This window comes from Dermacentor andersoni, chromosome 4 (genome assembly GCF_023375885.2).
Source record: "Dermacentor andersoni chromosome 4, qqDerAnde1_hic_scaffold, whole genome shotgun sequence".
In the NCBI taxonomy this organism is placed as follows: Eukaryota; Metazoa; Arthropoda; class Arachnida; order Ixodida; family Ixodidae; genus Dermacentor; species Dermacentor andersoni.
Window position 1 is genome coordinate 62,240,568 of NC_092817.1, and position 21,340 is coordinate 62,261,907.

Sequence of the window (21,340 nt, forward strand, 5' to 3'; positions counted from 1 at the left end):
CGTTAACGGCAAGCTGGGAAGCTCAGCGTGAGGACTGAATTAGAAATGTCTTAGGCAATTATTCGTGAAAGCTGAAAGTTCACACGCTCCAATAAGTGTGCCAGCACCCATAAACGAGATAATCCTAAGCATGAGATGAAAGGAGACGAACATTAGAGGAATAAAGCCATAGCGGAGGACAATCAGAGCATAGTTCCTCCAATAGAGGGCAGAAATAAGGAGGAATGGCTTTGGACATTGTCGCCCGCCATAAAGCCACATTTCACAACACTCTTGCATGTGCTTCAAAAGATCTCCCGTGAAAAGTAATGACGGCTTTTATCTTTCACGTCCTGATGGCGTTCTTGGTTTTTGATATATTGGCACATTGTGCTGCTTAGTATAGCGCGTGATACAAGGAGGTTGTCAACTGATTGAAGGGACAGTTGAAGTTTTTTTTCCACTCTGGTGGTAGTCGTCCGCACGACGTGAGGCTTTCACGCATAGGCTTAGCGGCAATATTCGCAAAGCACTAAATAAGTGTATGCGCAGGCGCTTATGGTCTGATATACGTAACGTACAATGAAAGGGTGCTGGGAAAAGATTGCACTAAAATGCCTTAAAAGTAGTCATTTAGAGCACTTTTTTTGAGGTAAACACGTGACACCAGAAAATTTATTTATTTATTTATTTATTTATTTATTATTTTTGGAAACTGCCGCTGCTCCTAAGCAGGTGAAGATTCTATAGGTTGTTCCAGTTAACGTTAGCCAAGCTGCCTAAAAAGAAAAAGAAAATACTACAGAACATAGGACTGGCTGAATAAACGTACACTCGCCAACTGAAAAAATTCAAAACACGGATTCAAAACACAGACACGGAAAAACAAAGCCAGACGAGTTTTCGTCAAACCCTAGACTTCAGAACATAGGACTGTTACTGTTTTTGGTCGTCAGACCTCTGGCAACCGAAAAACGTAGGTCTTATAATCGCATTTTGCCCCGTGATTTATTTCTCTCTCTCTCTCTCTCTGTTTTTTTTTTTCTTTTTTGACCACCGTGGCTAACGTTAGCTAGGACACACGGCATATAGGTGCTTTAGTCGGGCGTCACCACAACGCTTATTCCCGCGGACTCGTTTCCGCAGGCTGTCTCGGGCAAATGTTCGTAAGCAGAAAGCGTTTCTGACGAAGCAGCGGAGCCTGTGCTCATGGCGTTTCCGGGTCGTCAATGCCAGCACCCTACAATATATCAGATTTCCTGCGTTGTCTTGCGAAGGAACATCTCAGAGTAAGGCTTTCCTCACTCATTTGCAGACTTGGCCAGCTTAGTAGAGGTTTACCGTATCTCATATTTTTTTTTTTTAAAAACCGATTTCAGCAGTTACAAAAAAAAAAAAAAAAGAAGAAGAAGAGGGATGCGATGCAGTCGTGGGAGTCGCGTCATCGTAATAACGACTGGCGCCGATCGAAGACGCGTTCTTTTGCAGCAGTGGTCTCGGTAGTAACAGCTATATCCGCAAAACACTGAGTCTGCTCTTTACCCGCCTGCTGTTTTACAGCGAAGCTGTATACAGCTATACCCTGCGGCGGTGGTCGATGTCCGTCCGGGTACGCGTCGCCTCGGCACGAAAAAATGTTCGTCTCCAGTTTCTCGCGAATGTTCTGTAGCTCTCAACCTAATGTAGATATCTTAGAAAAAAACTTCCCCGATACTTGCCGCTAAGACGACTTTGTTAATACGCCATGTTTAATTTAGTTGTCACAATTTATTAGTTCACAGTGAAGTTGTGAATTTCCGTCAGCTGTCAATGCACGGCCGTCTACGGAGGGAGTGTGGTTACAGAAAACGGCTCCGAGTCTTGTTTTAACGAAATTATCCCGAGACAGATTACATGAGAATTACCCGATAAGAAGGCTAGCATTACGCCGAGTTTCATCGACACTTTTCACAATTACGTAGTTCCCAGCAAAATTGTCAATATTGTGGAATTCGTGTCTGCTGTAAATACGTGGGCTTCTGCTGGGGAAAAACGGACAGTCTTTTGTTTGTCCGCTAGAATAAAGCTCTAGTCCTCCCAAATTTCCTTCAGCTAATTAACTAGTAAGTATGCTCAACCGCAAATTACAAACAAACGTGTTTTGTTTTGGGCCCTCATTCGGAATACGCCCTGGTCAGCGCATATCGTCGCTCGCGTTAAGGCCCGGTTTAAAGGCCAGCTGCGTCCTATGCACACTGTTACCACCAGTGGGCGTTCGTGTAGTTGTTACGTCATAGTACCCTAGGTGACCTTACAACAACAACAACAACAACAACAACAACAACAACAACAACAACAACAACAACAGCAACAACAATACTAATGCTTACATATACATAGATGCGTCTACTGAAGTAAAACACACCACAGCTTCGCTGCTCGTCCTTCACGGAGTGGAAGGGCCGATGAATTTATTTTTTACCGCGTCTCTCCTATTTGCGAAAGGCCGCTAGGTCTTCCTTTCTTCCGGCACCAACTGCCTACTGGTTTGTGTGCCCACCTTCTTTTGTTTTTCCTGCGCATGTGTTAGTTATGTGGACCTGCCCTTATGATGATAGGGATGTGCCGCCCATCGAGAGCAAGTACCGTCGACGAAATGAGGTCAGCAGCTGCGTGGTGCAATGAAATCGATCGTCCCGCTTCTACTGTTGGTGCACCCGAAAATTGCGCGGTGGCTGAGTAGTCTGGTTTAGGACACGGCACGCAGTGTTAACAGGGCACGGAGTGGCTGGTTCAAAGTGAAGAAAACAAAACAATAAAAGAAAACCCAAGGAAGTGTGAAAGACGCAACTTCAGAAAGTCTCGTCTTATTCGAGAAAGCGATAATTTTTTTACACAAAAACGGGACAACCGAGCAGACAGGAGTACACAATACTGAGCGCCGGCCATCAGCTGAATTTTGATATGTCTTTATTTCTGCAGCTTGTATTAGACATTATACCAGGGCGAGAAAAACAATGACCGAGGTGCCTTGGAGGGGAATGTTTAACGAGAAAAAAACAACAACAAACAAACAAACAAACTGATGAGAAAGTTGATCAGGAAAAGAAAGTTAGCAAGTTTCTTCCTTCAGATCAATATATTCGTAAGTCTAGCATGACATTAGAAACCATCAATAAATGTAAGCAAATCTTCCTACTCATTATGCGCCGGAAAAACAGTGGTAGCGACAAGAATTAGGAGAAATTGTGACATGCGTTGATGGCGCGATTCTGTTCGCGAAACAACAATGCTGAATTTATCTATGAAGGCAAGAAAGGCGCGGCTGTGTACTTCTGGTTTGCCCAGAGCACAGGCCCCAGACCGTTGTACGGACACGATCACCTCACGCCAGGGCAAAAGCACCTTCAAAAAACACACCAGTTGAAGCACCCCTGTACCGATAATTGCACAATGAAGGCCCGGATGACCGATGACAGCCACGTGTTTCGAATTGCATGCGCATGAGACCTTGGTATCTTCAGATCTTCAGTTAGATATGTCGGTGTTCTTCATTTTAAGCCGACCTTAAATCAACATGGCTATCTACTTGTGCCAACAAACGACAGAATTGTCACAGGAAAAGTCACACGCATTATCGGTTCTGCACCTAAACATCCGCAGTCTCAGAAAGCATCATGATGATCTTGTTCCCTTTTTTTATTTACTTGAATATTCGTTATCTATCATATGTTTGTCTGAAACACAGTTATCTGGCAATGAACGTAACTTGTATGGATTGCCAGGTTATCATTCTGAATATTGTAAACGCGAACTGTGTCGTGGTGTTGCAAGTGCCGTGCTTGTCAACTCGTCGTTAACATAAACACGTAGTCTTGATATCACATTCAACAATAGTCCCTTTTAATCCGTTTGGCTTTAATTGGACCATAGTGTCATACCAGTTAACAGTGGTAACACCATCGTAGCTGATAGTTATCGGTCACCTTCATCTTCGTTTATAGTCAGTTAATGTTGTAGTCAGTTAAGCAACATTCTTAATAACTTTGCCACAGAAAGCAAAAAATTAAATTATGGGGTTTTACTTGCCAAAACCACTTTCTGATTATGAGGCACGCCGTAGTGGAGGACTCCGGTAATTTCGACCATCTGGGGTTCTTTAACGTGCACCTAAATCTAAGCACACGGGTGTTTTCGCATTTGCCCCCCATCGAAATGTGGCCGCCGTGGCCGGGATTCACAGAAAATAAGAACACTGTTATATGCGGTGACATTACCATTAACAGCATCAATCATGACAGTACATCACGCTTAGAGTACATGCACAGTTTATACAGCTTTGGCTCTTTTTTTTCGCATGTTTCAGCTCCAACTATGGACGATTTACTTGGCTTTAGTACGCTAATAGATCATGTCTCCAAAATTTCATGTGACCTCAATGCAGGAATGGTAGGCCATTGCATTAGACACCATAATCCCATTTTTTTTCTTTTCACCTTAGGTTCTAAAAATGCAAAGATTAATAATACTTTGACAAAGTGAATATATGACTAGGTGTAACTTGAGGAGTTAATTAAAACGCTATAGCTAAGAATATAGAAAACTGCACCAGTTACATTACTCTGACGAAGTGGCTTCGTTCACACAGAAATCCATGGATTAGTAACTCGCTGTTAAAATACGTCAACAAAATGAATAACCTTCCTTGGAAATTAAGTTGCAGCCTGGTAACCTTACAATAAAGTCGCGCTTTCAGAGAAATTCTGCAATGTTGTTATCTTTAATGAGGCGTGGTAAGCGCAATTATTGGCAGGTTCCTACGGTAAAAATAAAGCAACACGACGCGCTGCTGGAAAATTATTAAATATTTTCTGAACAAAAGTGATTGTTCAGGAACCACAATAAGAATAAAGCAAGGCGACGAAATGTATACCGATTCTGAAGTCTAGCTAATGAATTGAGTGAGCATTTTTGCGGATTATGGATGCGTAGCAGCCGACATGTTCTTTATTTGATATACCTCGGTGTAGTCATTCCTTTTAGCTGTTTTTACGACTGCAGATGAAGTTCATCAGCTGGCCACATCTTTGAATACTACAAGCACTGGCTTAGACCCCATTGATCCTTGTAAAGTAAAACTAATTTCGAATGAAATATCGTCAGTTTTGACACTAATCATTAACCAATTGTTCTCTGCTGGGCTGTTTCGGAGCTGTGTTAAAGCTGGTAGAATAGTTCCTGTTTTGAAAAACAAAAAAAGGTGATTAGACTTCAGCAGGGAAGTACAGGATAATTTGTATCTTTCCTTTTTGTGGTGAAGTCATTGAAAAGCTATTCCACACCCGAGTAATGCGCTACTTGAAGAAATTTAACCTCTTGTCTCCTCCGAAATTCGAATTTCGGCAAGGATATTAAACTGAACTGGCACTTATTACTTTAGGTGAAAAAATTAAGCAAGCTACTCGCAGATGCCTAATTGCGGAATCAGTATTTATCGATCTGGTGAAGGCCTTCGACACCGTGAGCCATCGCGTCCTACTTGCTAAACTCGTATTGTTCGGCATATCAGGTCCTCCACTAAAAGTCATTATAAACTACTTAGGTAAGTGGTCTCAAATGATACCGGTTAACGGCCATCTCTCATCATCCAAGCTAATTAACGTAGGAGTCCCACAGGGATCAATTTTAGGCCGCTTTTATTTTTGATGTTTAGTAATGACCTATCCACTATTCTTACTAAGACCAAGTGCATACTTCATGCCGATGGCACGACCATATTTGCAACCAGTTAATCGATTGCCAACCTGCTGTCCAATTTTAACACCGATCGAAACAATATTATTTATGGTGCCAAAATAATCATGTGCACATTAATTCCCCTAAAACCACATTATTGTGTTCCATTCTCTGAAGTTTCAATCGACTTCCCACCTTCTATTCGCATCGGTGATTACGTCATGCATATTTCGAACGAAGCGCGTTTTCTTGGCGTGATCTTAGATGCTGAAATAAAATTTAATGAACACGACCGATCCCTTCTGAAAAAGATTCCATTTGGCATTCAAGTTATTATCAAGGCAATAACTTATTTTCCACCTTAAATTGTGCGATCTTCGTTTTTTGCTCATATTCACAGTCATATCTTACGTATTTTGTATCGTTGTGGGCCAATACGTATTTTACGCATATCAAATGTCTGCAGCGAATTCAGAATCAAGCTATGACACTAACGACTTTCAGCCTATTTGATTTTTCCTTTAGCTCACTGTTTCCTGAAGTTAACATTCTCCCGTTACAACAATTATTCTCTCAGAAACTATCCATAATTGCATATAGGCTCATCACACTCGGAATTTACATTGGATGTAATCCTGAACACATTGCTAGAAAGAGTAGCCAGTTTTTCCCACGCTGTACTGTTATCTCTTCCTGCATGCCGCAAGGAGGAATTATGGCAGGTTCACAACGCTCTTCTCTAGCATAGCAATATGGAATTCATTACATTTCGAAATAAAATTATCACCCAACGTTCACACATTCCTCACGTGCAGCAAGAAATATTTCATTCAGTAACGAACCGACTCATCTGAATTTTATAATTATCTGTGAATATTCCTATGCCATTTTGCTGTAAACTCGTTTTTGAATAAGTAATTGATAATATTGATAATAAAAGAAGTTTCGTTTCTCATGTCAGATTGATTATTCTTGTCAATATTTGTTGTTATTCTACTTATTGACATGCTTTCGATTATTTTTCATATTTTTGAATGATTTGCATTACCATTAACTTATGTATCCAATTTCTTGTTATAGATAATCAGTTAATTAACTTACGTAATTATTATTATTGTTGTTCCCATGTCCATACCTTTTGCTATTTTTGTATAGTAACCTTATTTATGTAATCAAAGGAGGCCCCCCGTAACAGTTTTTTCAGAACTTTCAGACCTCCTTACCACGTAATTCGAACATAACTGCAGCAATAAACTTGACTATGTGGGAACCCACATATATTAACAGCGGCTTGTTCATGCTAGCTCATGCGCGTGTTAATTTCAGTCTGCTTAAGGGAGCCACATTTTCTGTGATAGCGAAATCACGTCTGGACCATACGATGAGTGAACACATTGTCGTATATATTTTGTTCCAAGGACAGTGAACCTTCCGGGATGCATGCAGTTCCGTAACACTGGTGTGTAAAGGACTGCATGCTGTGAATTTTCGGCGCTACGACATCGTTTCTATCTTGACTATATATATATATATATATATAAATATATTGCTCTTTCAGCTATGCCAGAAAAAGTAACGGTAATCGGGGAAGGCTACCATCTCTTTCTTTTACTTGAATTTCATTAAAAACAGAAACTGGTAACGCTTCCACACCACCAATTCAGCATTAGCTTTAGTAAAAAGAATTACTTCAAACTTAGAAAACGCAGCAAAAGATGGACTCCAATCTACGCTGTGAAGTTGGTTGGCCAGCGAAGCTGCGATATCCCCTCATCCGATAGACTGACGTCACATAGTCTTGAAGTGGGCCCTGCCGAGCCTGAGCAGGACGGTGTTTTGAATGTTAACGTTGCTGCTCCTTTTGTCGCTCATCGTTTTCGCGCTACCCTTCAGGCGTCCTAATTGTGCGTGGCTTTCCACATAACGCCATCACAACACAAACAAAATCAGTTGCTAAGCGGGTTGCTCTTGTGCATACGAAAATGTAGTTACTTCACTCCCTGATTCGTATGCTACACTTGCCGCGTCCCGGCAACTGAAACTTATGTAACCGTAATATTTACCATCAAATGCTTGAGACAAATGCTATGCGCGAAGGTGAGCTTTCTGGTTCTTTATATTCCTGCCCCTCCATGACCGGCGCCGCCGTTGCCGCGGAGGCAAGCGCCATCTGGTGGTGCTTCAAGGAAGCCAGCGGCGCACGCGGCGAGGGCCTCCCGCTGTTATTGGTTGAGTTTACGCCCACGGACACGACAAATGCAGTGGGAGGTTGAGACGTAAAATTTCATTGTAAAAAAAAGCCGAAAGAGAAATGGAAATCGTGTAACACGTTATTATGACGGAACATACCATTACCATGACAGAAAAGCAGGACGACATAGTTCTGAAAATTGAAAGCGAAGGAAAGCGATGCCAGCACAATATTGAATCAAATATTAGTCGACATACCGAGGTTAGTTTTTATGCAAATTAAATTATCGCTGAACACAACAGAGAAAAAGAAACTTTCCGGCATAAAAAGCACGTATAATTTGTCAACGGTATGGAGATTAAAAGCCGGAATAAACGGGGGCTAATTGTAAGCTCGACTAGTTTCGCAAGGCTGTCGTTGTTTATTGGTTACCAGGCTTTCGCGGCAAGAGCATCACTTCCAACCAGAGATAATGTAAGCCCGATGTCTTATCGAATTGCATGTTGTGTAAGATTTGGCCTGCCTTACGTATTGTGCTTAGAATACAGCTTCAGCTTAATTAGGAATGTGGTATAATATGTTCGAAATAAACATATCGATATATAGTAAAAAACAAAGCATAAGACTACTGATGGCGCGAAGAGTTATGCGCTGAAGGGACCGACATCTCTTTCTCTCTTTCTTCCTTTCTTTCTTTTCACCGGCCATGGCTGCTTAGTGGCTATAGTGTTGGGCTGCTAAGCACAAGGTCGCGAAATATAATCTTGGTCATGGCGGCCACATATCGATAGGGGCGAAATGCGAAAACACTTGTGTACTCAGATTTAGGTGCACGTTAAAAAAACCCAAGTGTTCCGAATTTCCGAATTCCCTTACTATGACATGCCTCATAATATCAGATCGGGGTTTTGGCACGTAAAACTCAATAATTGAATTTTTTCCTTGTTTTTCTTTCTTTTTTATTTGGCACCAAAGTGCCTATGTAGCCTATGCCTATGCGAACTAATCAAGGACTAAAAGGGTCAAACGTGACTGTGCGCTGAAGGAGGGGAAGGGAGAAGGGGAAGAGAAAGAAGGGAGAGAGAAGGTGTAGGTACGTGTACGGATAGCACTTCAGTTAAAGTCGCTCGAGCAAACCAGAAGTTCTGAGAAAACACAAAAGTGCCTTCACTGCCTTCTGAGCCGATGATCGGTCGGGACGGTGCTCTAATATTCTCTGTTCACTCAGAGGACAATCGTCTAGTTTCCTCAATGTGTCGGACAAATACTGTCTTTGTGCTTGAAATTGAGGACAATGGCACAATATGTGGTCAATGTTCTCCTCGCATGCGCAAACATCACATGCAGGACTATGCAGGCGCTGAAGAATCAACAGTCAACCATACTGATGGCATCGTGCACGCACAGTGCCGACGATAATTAGGCACTGTTTCTTGAGACGCATTGCAATCAGAACAGATTTCTGCGCGTATCCTTCCAAACAATGGTCGTTACTGACTCGCTTGGGTTTCTGTCATTTCAAGTTTCACAAAAACTAAGGAAAAAGAAGTTTCCATGATCACTAATGCGAGATTTGATGTGACCACTCATGAACGTACGACAAGATATCTTCAAATTATTATGCTGTGGCGGTTCTGACCGTTAGACTCACTCGAAATGATGGCAGCATTCGAGACAGTTTTTTTTTCTATACATACGGCGCGCCTGCGCAATCTCAAGCGCCATTGAACGCACCGCGCAAACAACGCGTGAACATCGGCGACAGGAACAGCATTATTAAGCGCCAGAACGAAGACTTTTCTTATACACGTTACGGAGGGCTTCTGTGAAGCATTACCGCAACATGAAGTCGCGTTCTCATTGTCCAGTACGAGCGAATGAAACGAAAAGACTCAACGACCTTCGCAAACGAGCGTCGCTGTACAAGATTCTGCTGCTCCGCAAATTACCGTCCTCTTAAGACGAAGACAATTTAGGGAAGGGAGCGTATGAGAGGGCTAATGGGATTGCAGTCCCGGCACGGGAATCACGCCAAACCTGAGGAGTTAGAGGCTCTGCAGTGTTTCAGCGAGGGCAGAGAATTTTGGCTCTTCGCAACGGGCCTAGTTGCACTTCCATTTATTACTCGTGACTTTCATGGGCAAGGCGACCGTGTACGTCGTCGGCTGCTTGGAAGTTCTCGCGCTAATTTAACGTCAACACATCGCTGTTGACGACAAAGGGAAGCCTTCTAATTAAATTTAATTTCCCCTTACTCTAAGCTATTTCAGTTCCGGTAACAAGCCATTAAGGTGAGCTTATACCAGTGTGGCCCCGCTCTGGCCCTACTCTAATTTGATGTTGAAGCGCGCCTGCTCGACAGACAGGGAAGCATGAATTAGTAAGCAAATCCCTTACGAGACAACGCGAATGCCGTATGTGAACGCTGGCCACCGCTTTCGATCGTCACGTTACCTCGTGCGTTAGACAATATGGGTGCGCACTTACCTGCGCCTCATTTGCATATATGATGCGCGTTCACGACGTGCAGCGCAAAGAAAATTCCAGTTTCTGAAAACTGTGAGTAGAAATTTTATAATAAAATATTATATAGTCTGATCACAAAAAATCGAACAACGTAAGATATATTTAAAAAATTACTTGGTGGATTCTTTTGCAATACACGAAAGGTCTCTTGTCATGCCCCGTAGCGTGAGTAATTCAATTTACTGCAGGTTTCTTACGACTTTTCAACGTCCTGTATAAGTCATCGTAACTGTGAGAAACAATGACGAAAGAAATATTATTGGGATTTTCTTGCTGCACGTAGCTCGTTGATACGACGCTCAACAAACTGCAATAAAGCGCACAAACCCCACTTTGAGAACTACCGGAAGTTGCGAAACTTGAGATAAATATGCCTTTACTTGCGGCATCATGTCGACGTATTAGGCTAATGAAGTTGCTGGCGTCCTAATGCTGGCGCTCAAATTAGCGATTGTTGCCCACTGTGCAAAAAACAACACATCACCAGTGCTTTTTGATGTGAGGGAAAGCTGCCACCAGCAATCCTGTCGCAAGAAATATGAAGCAGGAATTATAGTAGCTCCTTTTTTGTCTGTAAAGCAGTTGTCGAGGTATAGCTCGTATTTGATTTCCCTGTTCACCTTCTAACTTATCACCGATTTATTCTAGCAGCGTAGAAAAGGTAAGTCAAGCTGATTTCACAATACAGCTGCGTCCGCAGTATGGTCAACAAGAAACTATCAGCCTTTAGACTTCCAGCAGAACTTTTTGTTGGGCTAGTTGGTGCATGTTACTGAAGTACTATAGCGCCAAACAGACGGCACAAGAAGAGACACGGACGAGCACCTGCTTTTTTTTTCTCACGCAAAAACAACATTCTAAACCATCTCGGAGTCAGTATTTATTAGGTGCCCATGTAACCGTCTCGTGTCACGTGTCAGGTGCCCGAGTGGACGTCGCACTAAACAGAATTACGTGCGTCACGATAATGAAACGGGATGTTTTGCTGTGAGTGTTAAGCGCGTTCGATCCCTTTCGCTGACTTGCAGTGGTCGCCAAGCAGGAATATTAGTGCGCAAGCGCACCGTATATGTAAAAGCAAAAAAAAAAAATAAACTACGTTGAATTCTGCCTTCATTTCAAGCGTTGACATTCCAACTTCTATTTTGCTTCAGGTCGCATTGCGGGTGAGTTCCAAAGGGTCGGCCTTCGGTGTCGCCAAAACTTCGAATGAGAACAGTGCTGAGAAATAAATAAAAAACGCTCCGAAAACTCCTTCTTAAACAGCCTCTGTACCTTCTTGACAACCGCTCGAAAACTTCTTGAGTGGTCGACACCAATATGAATCTACGCTCAGCGGCTAAAAACGAAAACAACAGGAAGGCGCGATTCTGCAATGGAATTCGCGCCTACGTCTTGTAAGACCAAAGAAGCCTGCACTGGCGTCGAGTTGATGTCATGGCATTTTTAGACTCGGATTCGATTAAAGTAATACCTGCTTGGCAACCACTGCACGTCAGACCTTAATCGAGTAAGAGTCTAATAATGCCATGACATCAACTCGACGCCAGTGCAGGTTTCTTTGGTCTTACAAGACGTGGGCGCGAATTCCATTGCAGAATCGCGCCTTCCTGTTGTTTTCATTTTTAGCCGCTCACCGGAGATTCATATTGGTGTCGACCACTCAAGAAGTTTTCGAGCGGTTGCCAAGAAGGTACAAAGGCTGTTTAAGAAGGAGGTTTTGGAGCGCTTTTTATTGCTCAGCACTGTTCTCATTCGAAGTTTTGGCGACACCGAAGGCCGACCCTTTGGAACTCACCCGCAATGCGACCTGAAGCAAAATAGAAGTTGGAATATCAACGCTTGAAATGAAGGCAGAATTCAACGTAGCCGTGTTTACGTTTACACATACGGCGGCCTTGCGCAATAGTAAGCCCTACTGAATGCACCGCGCAGAGAATGCGTACACATCCGTGACATGAAGAGCGTTATTTCAGAGGCGGACAAATATCAACATCTAGAGTGCCGCTCATCGGCGCCGGTTCCTACAGCGAGCGTCGGCGTCTTACTCCATAACCGAGCGAACGAGCACAGCGAATGGCGAGATTGAACGGGCAGCTCAGCGGGGAAGAAGAAAGCTGCGAGAGCGAAGAGAGTGTGAGGATGAAAGCGGAGGAGGTGGGCATGGCGAAAGCGTGAGAAGAACCCAAGGGGCTTTGTGGCGACGACGGCTACGAGGTGTGCGCCGGAGTTAACGGGCGTCGTTCGTATACGGAAGGAAAGCGCGCTGCGTGGGCGGAGATTGTCTGCGGCGGCTGCCGTGAATCGCGCCCACGCGTCACCCGCGTGCTTCCTCTCGCGATCTCCCGATTAGCGAGGCATTCGCGCCACACTTCGCTCTGTTTGTGACGTGCCGCACGAGACAGAACGTCCGTGCCAGCCAATATATATCGAGAAATGAAAACGCGCAAATAGCTGCGCTCAAGTTTCGCATTTGGGAGTATTGTAATCGTCGGTGAATGTTTTTTTCTTCAAATAACGATCGAATACGTCAACTTAGTATTGCATATTGAATCCGATATCAAATAGTCAGACAAGCGCAAACATGGGTTGTTTTACATGATCGTTAGCAGAATTTTACTAGATGAGCTAGGTTACGCTCCAAGGCAGACATTATTTGCACAAAAAATGTAAACAAATATTTGTCTAATAAAAAAATTTGCTAATTAACTTTAGACGCATAACAATAATCCCCATATTGAAATTTATGAATAGTAGCAGGTGATGTTTCAAGTCATATCCACTTGGAAAGAATCATGAGGACGATGCCAGTTTCGAATATACGTTCCCAAAGTTTGCGGCGAAATGTAGTGGTGTTGCAGTAAGTTTTGAGTTTCAATGCATAAAAGACGTTTTGTCAAACAGTAAGTTTGATTGCGCTTAACTCAAAACTGGCGTCAGTTTTAATACTTATTCCACGTGAAAGCGCCTTGAGAAATCACTGGCTTGAATTTGTTATTGCAATATGTGCGGTAAAGCAATCAGTTGAAAAGGAAATGAGTGATATTTCTTTAGTCAATTATGAGTATTGATTTTCATATTAAGTAGTGTATACCTGTTTGAGCATTCCATCCCAATAAGTAGGTTTATGCTAAATGTCGCTAATAATTTGGAACAAGTGCGTTAACGTTAAAACACCCGGTATTTACAGCAGGAATACTTAATTCGATATAAGTAGGTACCACGCCTGCACTGAGTCGCGCAAAAAGGACCACCAGTTTTGATAACTGTCATACACAAAAGATAAAATTTAGTCCCAAGATAACTAATTATCATTAACAAACCTGCACAAATAACCTCTTTATATTTTTACAGCCAGGTTGCGAACAAGCTTTTCTGACAATTAATAGCCCTTGTATAACGGGATTTCCAAAAATCCTTAATAAATGGTGGGCGAAAAAACACCAGAGGCTATGGAGAAAAAAAAGCTGCTGAATGATTTGTGTTATATCAGCACCCGAAAATGGTGTCTCGCCATTCCGCTCCTCCCAAAGTGGGTGTCCAGCGAAGCGGTTGCAAGACCACCACTACAAGTACGGAGGGAGGTATGCAATGGCTTATTGATGGTTCGGATGCTAGTTTTGAGCTTGTTCTTTATTAAAACGTATGCTGTTCTGTGTGTTGTATGGGTGAGATAAATGAATCTACGCACTGTTCCCTTCACGTTGCTGAGCGCTTCTAGCCTCTACATTACGAGGTGGATGAGCCATTGCATCTTTGCTTCCTTGAGGGGAGGTATGAGCTATTATTGATGATAATTTCTACTGATGAACGGACGCAAAAAATGCCGACAACCGAAAGGCTAACTGCTTCGCTGTAAAAAAGGTCCATTGCAAGGAAAATATTGCTCGTTGTCGCGTAAAAGAAAGCTGCTACGCTACCACAGGCCACCAAAAGTCTAAATGACAGACTACAAGCAAAAATCACAGGTTGTCGGATAATCTGCTGCCACAAAACCAAATACCCACTCTTGCGCGACACATTTTGCTTCTGAATCACTTCTAGAGCTTTTATCTTCATTTAACTTCCACTAATTTGCAGTGCTTTATTCAGGAAATGGAGAATAGTAGCCAGACTTTAGCGGTCGATTCTTGAGAAATGTTCCGTTAGTTTGGAATTTTCGAAAACACCCAATATTTCCATTTTGAACATAGTTACGAAGAGTGGATGTGCAATAATCCATTCATATGCGATACTTCGAGTATCTGCCCTATTTTAACGCGGAAGAATTGCCACATAATACAGCCTCAGACCACAGCTTTATTTCACCTGACTTATGGCGCGCATCAATGAGGTCCAACTGTTTGACGTTGATATGTTCAATATTTTCAACAGCCCTGCTAAATAATTGCGTTTCTAATTCCGAAAATGTTTCTAATATCAAGTGTAACAAGGAGTCTTTATAAACTCAGCAGAATATTTTTGTTCTTTTTTTCTTTTTTAAACACGTCTAGCAATATGATTAGGCGATTAAATTCGAGATTGCGAAGGATCGCGGTGGGACGAGGAGTATCGTAGTTTATAGAAAGTGCCGCCTATAGGGTAACACTTGTCAAGAAGAGAAAGGGTTTCGGCTGTGCGTTCGCGCCGCGTTTGCAATGTCTCGTGACATAGACTTGCTTTGGTAAGCTGCAGCTTCCTTCGTTTACAGTGTTTAGTCACGCCGCCAAGATGTCTTTAATATTTCGCCAAGTGTGCGCCATTACAGCACGGAACGGCACAAAACAAAATCCTAGTTTGAGCGTTTCTCATCGCATATTCGGCGCAGACCAGCAGCAGAACGTTCCTCCATTCAACACATCACCTCGACTCAACGAAGTGGGCGGTAGCGCCGCCCCTTGAGAGAAGCGCTCATTTCACATCGCCGACACTCCCGGGCTATTTCTGAGAAGCGTGGTGTGTTCACTCGAGGAACGGCGCTATGCTCAACTGAGTGTAGGAAGAGCTTAGAGTTGAGAATGGTTTGAGAACGCGGGTAAGTTTTTTTTTTTTTTTTTTACTGCGAGTGACTTGGTTTACTTTTTGTGTACCATTAGAATGCGTACCTTATCGTGCGTGCCCAATAGGATGGGGTGGTTGCCAATGTGAAAGGTCTGAACGGATTCTCCATATCCATTCGGTAGCGACACAGGCCGGGACCGCTCTGAGCACTAATTCGAAAAAAAGAAATTCATGTTTGCATTGCAACTCACATTCCTACGCAAAGAGCATGGATTGTGAAATTGTGAGCCTTAATCCCAGGGAGAAATGAAAAATTAACAGCGGTTGATTTTAGCAAGGTTTACAGGCTATATATAAGTTTATAGGGCGACCAGAGCTGCTTTAACTGTTGTGCGCTGCTCTGTTATTCTATTCTAGTCATTCAGTGTTTGTCAGTAAATGACAGAAAAAGAAAGTTTATGGCAAGAGAACAATCCATGCGAAATGTCCTCGAAAAGAACCTGTCATCTGGAAAGCAGCTCTTAAGACCATTCGGCAGCGTCCTCGAATAGCAACAGATTTGTCAGCTGGGCCTTTTCCAGAATAACTTAAGCCTAGCGGCAGGGAAATTAATTCGCCCAAGAGTTTTGCGACGTTAAGGGGGCTGTGAAAGTCACTGGAGGCTTTCTCGCGAACATGGCTAGACTAGTCAGCGATGGACCGGTACACTGTCACTAATATCGGCGCCGCTACCGTTTCACTCTTTATAACCACCATCTATAGCTGAACGAGGATAACGACCACTGCTGGCGGTGTGTCCGGCATGCTCGCAGTAGAAAGCCTTGTTACGGAGAGATGCGGAAAGAATAGGCTCTCGGGAAATTGCGCTGATACGGTGAAAGCGCTGCTACATCGAGCAAAGGCGGCCACTGGTCTGTATACGGCTGCGCAATCAAACTGACCTGAGATGCGCTCCAGAAAATTACGGTTGCAGTCGAAGGACGCTGGTGCCCTGCCATAATGATGATGATGATGATGATGAAAAACGTTTATTTGCTTTATTTTGCCGTGATTTTTGCGGCTTCAGATGGAGTCTTCCATCTTCTCTCCAGGGTCGGTTCCCCTAGTCCAGGGCTCCGCTGAGGGTAGCTGCCCTGCGTGCACGCCTTACTAGTCCTTGCTGGACTTTCAGGATGTCGCTGGACAGCATCCTCTCCCACTGTTCCGCACTCGGGTTTTTTATTATGGCTAGCCCATCTATTTTCCGGCAAGCCCATGTGGTATGGTATAGGGTTGGTTTGTCTCCACACCATGGGCACTTGCTCTCGTACTGCGTGGGGTAGATCTTGCTTAGCATGTTTAGGCACGGGAATGTTCCCGTTTGTAGCTGCCGCCATGCTACGGCGTCTTCTCTATTTAGTTGTTTGTGAGGGGGCGGGTATTTTCGTCTGATGCCTCTGTAGTAGCTTAGTATCCCTGAATAGCTTTGGGCTACCGGCTTGGGTTCCTCAGCGGGGTCGGGATTGTTGGATGCTCGGTTTGTTGCGTGCCCTCGAGCTATCCTATCCGCCTCCTGATTTCCCGTAATGTCGGTATGTCCCGGCACCCAAACTATCGTGTGTTTGGCCTGGTTGTTGACGGTGTTGCCACTTGAGCGGAGGATGCGGAGCGCGCTGTGGCTGATTCTGCCGTTTAGGTAGTTGCGGCATGCTGCTTGGGAGTCTGTGAGTATGGTTAAGGACCTGTTGGATCGGTAGCCCTCCGCTGCCGCTTGAGCCACGGCTGCCTCTTCGGCCTCAACTACCGTACAGTTCCGAATTGATGCGCTGGTGATTTCTTTTAGGTCCGAGTTGATCACCGTTGCGACTTTGCTTTTCTTGTGGTTTCTGTCCTGAGTGTAGGTAGCGGCGTCTACGTACACTGTGTCGTGTCTAGTTGCCAGTGTTCTTTATACATACTCTGCTCTTGTTTGTCTTCGTGCCATGTGTAGGTTCGGGTCCATATTGCTGGGTATCGGTGCTACTTTGATGGTATTTCTGTATTCGTCTGGTATCGTCTCCGTGCTTTGTGTCTCCTCTATGGTAGCTTCACCGCCGTATCTGCTCAGGAGTCTTCTGCCCGTTGCCGATAGCTTTAGTCTTTGCATTTGCGCGATTATCTGCGCTTCTTGGAGCTCCTCGAGACTGTTGTGTAGCCCCAGGGCCAGGAGTTTGTCGGTCGATGTTGACTGCGGTAGGTGGAGCGCCGTCTTGAGGGCTTTCCTCAGGATTGCGTCCGCTTGTTGCATTTCGTGCTTCGTACAGTGGTAGTACGGGAGGCTGTACGTCACTCTACTGACCACCAGGCTTCTGACCAGTTTGAGTGTGTCTGCTTCCTTCATGCCGTGTCTTTTCCGCGAGACCCGCGTTATCATGCGGGCCACTTGGTTGGCTGCAGTTTTAAGTAGTGTTAGGGTGTGGGCACATCGTTGGTTCGATTGTATCCACATTCCTAATATCCTGATGAGCGTCTTCTCCGGGATTGGCTGTCCCTCGAGGTGGATGTTCAACTTCATGTTTACTTCCTCTGGGACGGTGCGATTCCTCTTGCCTCGCCATACTCTTAGGAGCTCGGACTTCTCCGTTGAGCAGGCTAGACCTCTTGCCTTGACATATTCCTCTACGCATGTCGCAGCTTCTTGTAATATTTCTTCCTTTTCCCTGAGTGAGCCTTTGGTGACCCACACAGTGATATCGTCGGCGTACATGGCGTGGCGTACGCCGTCGATTTGGTCTAGCTGTTGGGCCAGTCCAATCATGGCAACATTGAACAGGATGGGTGAGATGACCGATCCCTACGGTGTGCCTTTGTTTGGGGTGTTGAACTTTTCGGATCTCAGCTCACCCAGGCCGATTGTTGCTGTTCTGTTGGACAAAAATGCCTTGACGTAGCTGTGTATTTTCATGCCGCAATTTAGGTTGTCTAGTCCTGTCAGGATGGCTTCGTGGCTTACGTTGTCAAAGGCGCCTTTGACGTCCAGTGCCATGATGATGGGCTCTCCGTTGAGCGAGATATTGCTCAGTACCTCTTCTCTGATTTGCAGGAGTACATCTTGGGTCGAGAGCCTGGCTCTGAAACCAAACATGCTGTGGGGGTACAGCTCGTTTTCTTCCATATGATTTTGTAGCCTCCTCATAACCACTCTCTCATAGATCTTGCCTAGGCATGATGTAAGGGAGATTGGTCTGAGGTTTTCCACTTCGTTTCTTGCCTGGTTTCGGGATCATGATGACTTCCGCGTGTTTCCATTCTTCTGGTACTGTTCCCGCTTGCCAGTGTCCATTGAGGTATTCGGTTAGCTTTGCGACTAGCTCGTCTCCGAGGTTGCGGATGAGCGCGTTTTTGATCTTGTCCGCACCTGCGGCTGTGTTTGTTGCGCTTCTTATCGCCGCGTACACCTCTTCCCGGGTGATGGGTCTATCCAGCCTTCCATTTTCTTCTCCTTTGTAGCGCTCTGTGTAGGCTGCTGGGTCGCCGTCGCCGTAGCACTTTTTGCGTACTTTTTCCAATAGTTCCGAGTCTGTTCCCTCGTACTGGTGCACCAGTCGGTATATGACTTTGTTGTTTTCGGTCTTTGATTTTGCCGGATCTAGGAGTGCCTTGAGTATGCGCCATGTTTTTGCAGTGCTCAAGGTTCCGTTTAGAGAGTCACTAAATTGTTGCCAATTTTGCTAAAGATCGCGAAAAAGGCAGAAGAGTATGCGGCGCAGCTATCGAAGCAAAATTGGCAACAATTTAGTGACTCCCTGCCATAATATGCCTGCAGAATCTCTACAGTGCAAGAATTTCCGTGGGATGGCTAGCTTATTATACAGTATAAGCGCCTCCGACTTAACGACGACAATGTATGCGATGCGTGATGCAGGTAACTTTGCAGCAAACATAGGTAGTAGGTCAATACAATTTCCGTATAAGATACTGCATTCAAGACGCTCTCCTATTGATTTATGGCAGCTATTTGATGTTCATCTCTTTACCTTAAGGTAAATTTTTAGCCACTAGATTTAGCAAGACGTTATACAGCCACTCTTTGTTTTCGTGGTTTAGAGTTTTGCAAAACGGGACGAGAAAATTACGAAAACAAGGTGAAATCTCACTATGAATGAAACGTTGCTGAAACAAACAAACGTTCGTGGAAGAAGACGCACTTCTTTCGCCTAACTTAACCAGACTTAACGTCACCGTTTGGTGGGCCTAAACCACGGGAAGCTTTGCCAGGTGTTAAAACCACCGACACAAAGAGAGAACATAAGTCAATATGCTTTTAATACAAAGCCCGGCCTATAAAACGTTCAGAATCGAGCGAAAGCTAACTTAAGTCGTTTGAAAAAAAAATTAAATATATAAGCTTAGCCGAGCGTACGCCAGACGAGCTGAAGACGATCTGGAACAAATACAGCTTGTTTAGACAGTGGTCCGATCCTCATGTTTTCTCTTGCTTTTATTCATTACACTTCCGGAATACATTTCTGGCACATTGCAAGTATTAGGTGGTAAATTACACTAACACTCATATAAGAAGTTAAGATGAGAGCATGTGCTCGACCGTGCAGTTCTTCCTTCTTAGGCTGTCTTTTGCTTCCACACTCTTAAGCATGAAATGCTTTGAGCTCCCGTTGTCTGTAACCTTCAAGTTACCTTGAGCCAAAAGCCAGAACCGTTGGCCGGGCACTGAAACTAGAACAAAGGGAAAGTTGCGAAAACAAAACAAGATCCCAACCCCCCTCCACCCGTCCTTTGTGCAGGACCGCATTACATATGCTAGTTACTCCCAAACAAGTTACAAAACATATTGACTCCGAGTTCTTTCTAATGTTTGATTACAATATCACTCAAGCTGTAACTTCTAATACGCTGAAGTTTTATTTCTCATTCCAAGTAGCGACGTTCAAAAGCAGATACAGGGCAACAGACACTTCAATTGTGGGAAATGGAATTTGCTGCGGATCTAAAGCGCCTGCCAAGTTGCGGCATGGCGTGACGCCGGAAGCGTCTGATGCGCTGCTTTACCCAAGGAGGTTTAAAAACCTCCTTGGTTCATGGAGGAAGGAAAAAAAGTTAGGAGAGAGCATTACGTCACGCAGTCAGCCTTGGTAGGCGAACGCTCCGTGAAGCCAGCCCTTCGATCAGTGGCGGCCAACACTCGACTTCTTGCGTCGAGATCACGGAGCAAGAATCGAGATTCGCTGAGCCATCGCGCATCCTTCAGGCGATTTTCTTCTAGCTGCGCAGTGCGCACAGTCGCCCTGGCGTCTTTCGCTGCCTGAAGAGCCGCCTTCAGCCGGGTTTCTCCTTCTAGCCGGGCAGTGTCTATGTGGACCAGTGCACAGTACGGCGTGGTGCGGTGTGGTGTGGTGGGTTGAGCCTTTGCGAACGGGCACTACACCCATTTGAGATTGTGGCTAGTGTCATCTCTAAGCAATCTGCGTTGCCGGTTGCCCTTTCTTGCTTACATCTACTCTCGATTACGGGAGAGGCAGCATTTTTTTCTTACTAATAGAACCGTGCAAAGTTACCGAGATCTCTGTCTCGATGGTGTGCGATAATGAGATTTCCCCACAGGCCTATTTCTTTAATTCACAGAAAAAGCGCGCAAGGACAATGTACATAGGGAAGACAGCTAGGACACTTACGCCGACACAGGCGTGGCCAGCTCACTACTCTCTTAAAATTGTTTGTTCATCTGCAGGAAGCCTTCCTTCAACGAGTGAAGCTTGAAAAGCTTCCATTCTATTTCTGTTCTGGTCAAGCACGATTGCAGTTGGTCATACTGAGCACGTGCAGAGGAAAGCTCCTCACGAGTGGCATACAAAAAAAAAAAAAAGAAAGCGTCTTCCTCCGCGTATTTGATTTATCGCGCTAGTCAATCCCTATCCTCACCGCAGCTAGCTGGCTCCTGTCCTTAATCGCCTCTGCCGGTGATCCAGCTGA

General features: G+C 44.4%; 2 protein-coding genes across 2 annotated transcripts in view; one reads left to right on the plus strand and one right to left on the minus strand.

Annotated features, from left to right (window-relative positions):
- The window catches only part of LOC126536208 (oxytocin receptor-like), a 69,947-nt gene that overhangs the window by 16,969 nt on the left and 31,638 nt on the right, over nt 1-21,340 (plus strand). The gene's annotated exons all lie outside the window — the stretch shown is intronic.
- On the minus strand, nt 18,204-18,545 carry LOC126536701 (uncharacterized). Its single transcript, XM_050183724.1, has one exon. The coding sequence runs from the start codon at nt 18,543-18,545 to the stop codon at nt 18,204-18,206; it is 342 nt and encodes a 113-aa protein (XP_050039681.1).